Source organism: Balaenoptera ricei, chromosome 19, assembly GCF_028023285.1.
Source record: "Balaenoptera ricei isolate mBalRic1 chromosome 19, mBalRic1.hap2, whole genome shotgun sequence".
Lineage (NCBI taxonomy): Eukaryota > Metazoa > Chordata > Mammalia > Artiodactyla > Balaenopteridae > Balaenoptera > Balaenoptera ricei.
Genome location: NC_082657.1, coordinates 17018461 through 17026460, shown reverse-complemented (window position 1 = coordinate 17026460; position 8000 = coordinate 17018461). Strand labels below are relative to the sequence as shown.

At 50.4% G+C, this 8000-nt stretch overlaps 1 protein-coding gene across 1 annotated transcript; it reads right to left on the bottom strand.

The window, feature by feature from the left end:
• Positions 1 to 1202: 1202 nt before the first annotated feature.
• On the bottom strand, positions 1203 to 5531 carry LOC132353673 (protein FAM187B-like). The gene is made up of 2 exons (XM_059905042.1): positions 4822 to 5531; positions 1203 to 1591 (listed from the first exon to the last, which is right to left on the bottom strand). Exons 1-2 carry the CDS (start codon positions 5529 to 5531, stop codon positions 1204 to 1206), a joined length of 1098 nt encoding a protein of 365 aa, XP_059761025.1. The 3' UTR covers position 1203.
• Between the last annotated feature and the right edge of the window lie 2469 nt (positions 5532 to 8000).

The window sequence follows — 8000 nt, the reverse complement described above, 5'->3', positions numbered from 1 at the left end:
CTCTCCCACCGCTGGCCCCTTCCCAAGTTCACTATGTGACCTCAGGCAGCTTGCTTGAGCCCTCTGTGCCTTAGTGTTCTCAGCTACAAAAAGAAGTTCAGAGCAACCCCAGCCTTATGGGTGGCTGTGAGGACATAATGTTTGCAAAGGGTGTGCATTCTGACCATGCCAGGAGATCCCCAAATGTTTGCTATTATTGTCATTATTCTCTGCTTCTGCTTCCCAATGGACCCCCTTTAGTTCTCCATGAACATTTCCCCTCTCTGCAGGAATCTTTGCATCTCTGGGCACCACGTGAAGCCTTAGGTGTTTTGGCAACGGTGTCTTGGATGTGAGGGGTGAGCGCCCTCTCCTCAGGGGCAGAAGTTCTGGAAGTTTCAGATCTGCCTTGTTGTTGCTTCACAATGGAATAGCAGGGCCATGAATTTTACAAGGCATTAATATTTCATTTCTGACACTTGCACCCTGCTAAATAGTGTATAACATTTTTGGGAACAGCTGGGACTGGTGATTCCCACAGGTCAGCTGGGACAGGCCTGGTGCCTTGTCCCAGTGGAGGGGCCTGTCTCCCCTTTCTGGGGTGTCCGAGGGAGCTCTCTCCACTGCAAGAGCCAGGAAAGGTGATGCGTGTCTGCTGCCCGGGCCACCACTTTGGTGACACCTCTAACTTGGGGAGCTATGGCGAGGCCTGGAGGCCCTCGGCACCACTGAGGCAAGGTGGGAGCAAGGGATGGGCAAGGAAAGGCAGCAGCCCAGTGCAGATCTGAGGGGCTGAGGGTGACCCACTGCCATCCCCCATGCCTGCCCTCGTCCTTGGGAGAGCGGTGAGTGAGGTGGCTACAATTTACACACCCAGAGACTCGTCCCCAAAATGGCCTCATTGCACCCCTCCCTTCCTCCCGGAGCACGAGGCTTGAGCCAGGCAACCTGGGTTTGAACTGGCGTCCCGCCCCCCACCCAATGACTAGACAGGTAGTCTAGCCTCAGTTTCCTCATCTGTGGCATGGGGATTGCGAATGAGTTAACAGAGCAGGACCCGGACCAGGGAGAGGTCAGTCACCCTTGGCTGTGGCCCCGGGGCTGTTTTGGTCCACACACGTTCAGAGTGGGAGGTGTGGGTGGGCCCAGGGCGGGAGCTATAGGAGGACAGGTAAGGCGATGAAGGTGCAGGAGGCCAGGTCTCCTGGGCCCCGAGGGCTCGCTTTATTTCACCAGCAACACCTGGTTTCTCTTCCTGCCCCGGGAAGGGTGGAAGAGTTTGAGCAGCGCCCCAAGCAGGCCCAGGGCTGTGCCCACTAGCAGCATCAGCCTCAGCCCCTTGAGGACGGAGTCAGCCTTTCCTCTCTGGGCCTCCTCTACCTCTGGCTGTTGTCCAAAGTCTTCTGTGCTCAGAGACGTCGGTATATCCAGATCGGACTTGGGGGTGAATTGAGCCGAGAGCTCCTGCTGCACGAAGCACTTAAAAGTGGCTGGCTGGAAGACCTGCAGCCGACTGCCGCCGTTGGAGGTGTCCAGCACGGTGCTGACAGCCTGGCCCGAGAGCTGGTCCTTCCAGGTCAGGGAGATGTTGTCGGCTTCCCAGATGATGGGCCTGCAAAGGAGGACAAGGTCAGCTGCCGCGCCCCAGAGAGGAAGGGGGGATGATGTCTGAAAGGAGGTGGAGACGGCAGCACCCTTCTCCCTTCTCCCTGGGAACAGAAAACAGAGCACCTCCTCCAAGGAGAGAGACCCAGCAGTGAGTAAGGGGAGGATGGGGGCCGGACGGCTGGGAGCTCTCAGAGCCCTGCTCCTTACTGCCCTGGCCACTTGGCCAAACGCCTCCGTAGCTCTTTGAGCCTCCATCTGAAGGCTCAAAGAAACCTGGGGGTGCCTTGACTGCCACAGCCTCAGAGGGTTCTTTGGAGGAATTAGCAAGGACACTCCCTAATTGATGTGTGCCCCCCTTTACCTGCCTGGCCCCATTTCCTCTGCTCTCCCGCATTCACTCTGCCCCAGCCACACCTCCTACAGGTTCCTCTGACATGCTGGACACAGCCCTGCCTCAGGGCCTTTGCCCTGGCCGTTCCCTCGGCCTGAAACGCTCTCCCTCAGGGCACAGGACTCTCTCACCTTCTCTCAGTCTTGGCTGAATGGCACCTTCTCAGAGACACTTTCCCTGACCACCTTATTTAAAACTTTCACCTCCCTCATTCCCATTCCCCCTCCTTTATCACCATCAAAACTACTGTGTGTTTCCTTCTAACTTTGTTCAGGTTGCTGGCAGAATTCAGTTCCTTGCGGTTGTAGGGTTGTAGGATACAGGTCTCCGTTTCCTTGCTGGTTGTCAGTTGAGGATGCTGTCAACTCCTCCAGACCACCAGCAGCCGTTCCTCTGAGTTGTATTTCATTTGCTAAATTTTATTGAGTTTTTCCAACAATGTTCATAAGTGAAATTGGTTTATAATTTTCTTGTGGCAATTATAAAGAAGTTTATACTTAACATACAGATACTTAGTACAGATATTTATATGATGGTGATAAATGATTATTACAATAAAATATTTTTTTCTACCAAAAATAAAATAAAATATAATATAATATAATAACTGTGTTTCATTTGTGTAATTGGTTTATCTCTCCATGAGAGCGGGTATCTTTTTTTTTTTTTTTTTTTACATCTTTATTGGAGTATAATTGTTTTACAATGGTGTGTTAGTTTCTGTGAGCAGGTATCTTTTTCAGTTTTGTTCTTCATGGCATCTCTGGTACCTAGAACAGTGCTTGGCTTGTAAATGCTCAGGGAACAATGTGATAAGTGAATACATGAATCAGGCATATAACACACCGATTGTGGCTGGGAAACAGAGGGGACTGTCAACAGACAATACTGACAAGGCCAGTGATCATAAAAGCAATAGTAACACCTATTAGAGTGTGGAACCCCGTGTCAGACACTGTCGTAAGTGTCTTTACAGGCATTTTCCCCCTTAGAGATCACAATGACCCCAAGAAGCCAGGGCCAGCAAGACCTCTGTACTCCCCAAATTCATATCCTAACCAGAACCTCAGAAGGTGACCTTATTTGGAAATAGGGTTGTTGCAGATGTAATTAGTTCAGATGAGGCCAGATTGGAGTCAGGTGGGCCCTAAATCCAATATGATCTGTATCCATATAAGAAAAGGAGAAGAGACACAGAGACACAGACACACGGGGAGAACGCCAGGTGGTGACAGAGGCAGAGGCTGGAGTGATGCTGTTACAAGTCAAGGCAGGCCAAGAATTGCCGGCCACCACCAGAAACTAGGAAGAGGCAAGGAGGGATTCTACCCAGCATCTCAGAGGGTACAGGGCCCTGCGGACACTTTGATCAGACTTCTAGGCTGCAGAACTATAAGAGAAGAAATTTCTGTTGGTTTAAGCCACCTGGTTTGTGGTACTTTGTTACGGCGGCCGTAGGAAACTAATACAACCCTTATTCTACAGATGGGGAAACTGAGGCCCAGAGAGAAGCCACAGGCTCAAAGTCACACAGCAGGAAAGTGGCAGGGCTAGGACGGGAACCCAGGCCTGGCTGAATCCAGAGCCCGAGGCAGAAACCTCACGTGAAATTCTACTCCCCTCGGCTCCCTAGAGACCTGGCAATTCCTGAAGCTTCACTGACCTCTCTTCTTAAGTTCCCTGTGATGGGCACTTGGGTGTCCCTTAACTGGCAAAGACACAGAGTAGGTGTCTCGGTCTAGTTGGGAGGAGGGTTCACGTACGTGCACATTCCTGCATTTCTGAATTGTGGGCTTGTTTAAGGAAGCAGGTGTTACTTTTATACTTTGAGGAGGAGGAAGAAAGGAGAAAGGGAGACAAAAAGATATAGAGAGAAAAAGAGAAGAATAGAAGTGACAGCTGGGATGCGCAAGGGAAAGAAAACCAGATGGAGGCGGTGAGGCCAGATTCCACAGAGCCTGTGGCTGCAGAGGCCCCAAGAGTTTGCTCTGGCTCCCCGCTTGCAAGGAAGAGGCTGCTGCTGGCAAGCGGGGAAGGAGGGCAAGAGGGTCCCCATGGCCAAGTATGTGAGCTGTGGGGTCTACGCTGCCCCCTCCCACCACGGATTCCCCCAGGCAAGGACTGCACCCTTCTGAGCTGCAGTTTCCCCATCTATAAATGGGCCTCCTTGGAGTTTATTAAGAGAGTTTGCCCAGGAACAAGCCCATGGGGAAAGCGCAGCACTGTGAGTGGCTGTAGTTCTTATTACTGGGGTAGGCACAGGTGGGCTGGGGAAAACGAGAGGACGGGGAGATTTCCCAGGGGCTCCAGGCAGGTAGACAAGAACATGAATGGGAGCGCCGGGGCACAGGTCTTGATGGGCATCCCTGGGGCACCGTCCTCTCCTCCCGGGCTTGCTGACCTTGCCAGATGAGTCTGAGGCCTCAGAGTCTCACAGCTTCCTGGGCTACCCCCCAGCACAGCCCCATCATTTGCCTGGGCTTCTCCCATCCCAGCCCTGACCGCCCTGGGCCGTCTCCCCCCCTGGGCTGGGGGGCTTCCTAAGGGCCAGGCCTGCAGCTGTCTGACGACTGCCGTGTCCATAGCACCACCCAGCACAGGGCTGGACACGGAGTCAGCTGAGCGCTCCCTCTGTGTTAGCTGTCCTCGTTCTACCTGTGTGTGACTCAGTGGGCACCAGGAGATTCTTGCCAAAGGAATATCTAAAGAAGCCAGTGGAGAGAGCCTGCGGGGCTGACCCACGTAGAACCCCTCCCTCTCTGCACAGATTAACCCACAAAGGCTCCCAGATGGGGAGAGCCTGGCAAGGGGCCAAGGGCAGGGCTGGTACTCGCTTCCATCACCTGTAGATGGATCCTAAGGGGCAGGTGAGCCATGCAGATCCCAACTTCTCACTGAGCTTGAAGTTGTCAAAAGTGACGTATTCCGTATTTGATGACGTGCACTGGACGTGGCAGGCTTCTACCTGCATCTCAGGCCGCGTGCGGCTGGACCACAGATTCACATCTCCCAGATAGAGCCAGCAGGGCATGGGCGTTTCCAGGGGCTCCTCGATGTAGCAGTACCCCAGGCGTTTGCGCTCACCTGGCTCCCCACAGCGGTTACAGCCCTGCCAGGGCTCCCAGTGGGTGAAGATGAGCTGCTTGCCACCCAGACTCAGGGTCTCATTCTGCAGGGGCTCTTGGCCCAGGTCTTTGTGTGTGATATGTATGGTTTCAATATCCTGGAAGTCAATTTCGTACTGTACCACTTTCTTGCCATCCTTGTCCTGGCAGTTGTAGAAGCCTGTCTGCAAGGGCAATGGATTTCTAATGAGAAGGCTGCCATCGGGCATTGTTTCCACGTTGGAGTTAGTGAAGGGGTTGTTGGTCCAGGGGGTCTTGACTGGCAGGAAGAAGAATTGCCACTGTGCCCCAGAGGCATTGCAGTGCAGGAAGATGTCATTGTTTGAGAGCAGGGCCAGTTGGCAATGCCGATTAGAACAGCTGATGGAAAAGTGGGACCTCAGCAGCGGGGCAGCAAAGCTGAGCAGCAGCCAAAGGGTGGGCAGCATGGTGTTCTGGGACTGTGGCAGTGGGCTGGGCACCACCCTGGGCTTTGTGAGGTCATCCATGAAACTCAGGTCTCAGCCCTGGGCAGCAGGATGAACTGTAGTCCACCCCCATGGGATGTGAGGTCACAATTCCCACATTTGTTCTGTGACAAGTGAACAATCTTATTTCATCTCTGTGACAAGCCTTCCACTCTGCTTGGTCAGCAGGACACCTAATTTGTCTATTCAGGGTTTTCTCTACCATCCCCCTACTTTGGTGTTAAAGTGTCACATGTGAACATGCAACACCTTTTTTCTGAACACCTACTATGTTCTGAGCACACTTCTTAGTACTAGGGATGGAGAGGTGAATAAATCCTCTCTGGTTCCCTTCTGACATCCTATCCTTCCCCACCCAACTGCTCCAGCCATGCTGGCCTCCCTGCAGTCCCCTGAACATATCAGGCAAGTAAAGAGCTCCTGCCTCAGGACCTTTGCACATGCTGGTCCTCCCACAGATATCTGCATGACTCAATTCATTTAAACAAACAAATATTTTTCTCAGTTGCCCGCTTCCCAAACCCTTTCCTAAACTTCTTCTCAGTTCTCAAATTAAAAATAATTATGGGACTTCCCTGGTGGCACAGTGGATAAGACTCCATGCTCCCAATGCAGGGGGCCCAGGTTTGATCCCTGGTCAGGGAACTAGATCCCACATGCATGCCACAACTAAGAGTTCACATGCCACAACTAAGGAGCCCACATGCTGCAACTAAGGAGCCCACAGGCCGCAACTAAGGAGCTGGCGAATTGCAACTAAGGAGCCCTCCTGCTGCAACTAAGACCCGGTACAACCAAATAAGTAAATCAATATTAAAAAATAATTATTTTTCAGGCTTGACCTGCCATTGTTCACTCATTTCACAAATGTTTACTGAATGCCTACTATGTGCTGGTTGGTATTCTAATCAAAGCAGTGAACAGTTTAGACAAAGCCTCTGCCCTTCTTGAGCTTACCTTCTAGTGGAAGAGATAGATAATAAACAAATATATAATACATAATGTCAGATACAGTAGATTCTCATTATTCATGGAAGTATGTTCTATAAAGTCGCTGAATTACAAGATAATGAAACAGTGGTCGTAGGAGAAATACAAAGTTAGGGTCCTATAAGCCTTTGGTCACAGTATTTTTATCAGCTGATCAACACATAACCTTGTTTTATGTATGTTTTTATTTAAAGACACACTATATACTGTTGATCCATTAACATTGAAGTTGTAGCCAACAGCCCTGTAACTCATGCCTGAACAAAGCTAATCTAACGCACGCATTTACTTCATAAGGCACTTAGGAACATTTCAGCACCATGCGTGGGAGCCATTTTAAACAGCAAAATCACCAATAGAAAGCACAAAAATGCAAGAAACATGGCACTAAATAGACCATGAAAAGGATACTTGCTAACACAGTATGGGAGCTAAAACAAGAAGGCAGAGGGTCTCCTTGTTTGGCCTCAGCTGGGAATGCGCATCGTTAGGTGACTCAATTTTCTCACCACTCTGTGCATGTCTGCAAATGACTATGAGAGCACTGTGGGTATTGGCTTGGGGGTTACAAATAAATTTTAGTGAGTAGGTGAATTCACAAGTGTGGAATCCTTGAATAATGAGGATCAAATGTAATAATTGTTAAAGAGAAAAATAGAGCAGGGAAATGAGGATGGAAAGTAAAATGTTGGTGTGTGGGGATGGGTTATTTTAGAGGGGATGAGCAGGCCTGTGTGAGCACTCTCTGAGGAGGGGAACTTTTACAAACACCTAAGTGAGGTGAGATAAAGAGCCATGTGGGTATTTGAAGGAAGGATATTTCCAGGAGAGGGCTGGACCCTGACATGGCTGCCTGATTAGTATATGTAAAGAGTGTGGAGGCCAGAGTGACTAAGGAGGAAAGGACAAGGGGGAGAGTGCTGAGTGGGTGAGGTTGGAGGCTCATCTAGGTCTTTGCTAAGATATCCTGCCTTCCTCTACCTGGCTTCTAATGGCTGGGAGCTCTCTTGGTCATGCCCCTACCTCATGTGGGAATTTTACAGGCTGTGTTTGGCATAAGCTGTATGCTTACGTTATCTTGCTGCCACCCTCACCCCAAGAGTGGGTCACACATCCCTTCTGCTCTCAGGTCTACAAAACCATCTAGAATTTTTGTCTGCTTCCCAGAACTTTATAAAGACCCTCTGTCTGAGACATATTAACATTTATACCCCTTTTGCTTCCCCCCATCTCTCTCCCTCTCTGTCTCTCTCCTCAGCCCAGGGAATCTTTTCTAAACAAGTAAACGGGGCTATGGGGACACTGTGAGAAAGCTCACTTCCAACTTTCACTTTACCTAGGTGAGAAGTCACACTAGCTGGAGCCAGTCTGAAGAAATGTTTTAATTGGCCTCCCTAAGGTGTTTTTAGAATATTTAAATCTGTGACCAACATGTAAAAT

Bases quoted from the DNA above. Each gene is read 5' to 3' on its own strand.
- LOC132353673 (XM_059905042.1), bottom strand. From the start codon at position 5,531: ATGCTGCCCACCCTTTGGCTGCTGCTCAGCTTTGCTGCCCCGCTGCTG. The intron at 1,592-4,821 runs GTGATGGAAGCG...CCTCCTTTGCAG, and splicing joins CCCTTAGGATCCATCTACAG to GCCCATCATCTGGGAAGCCG.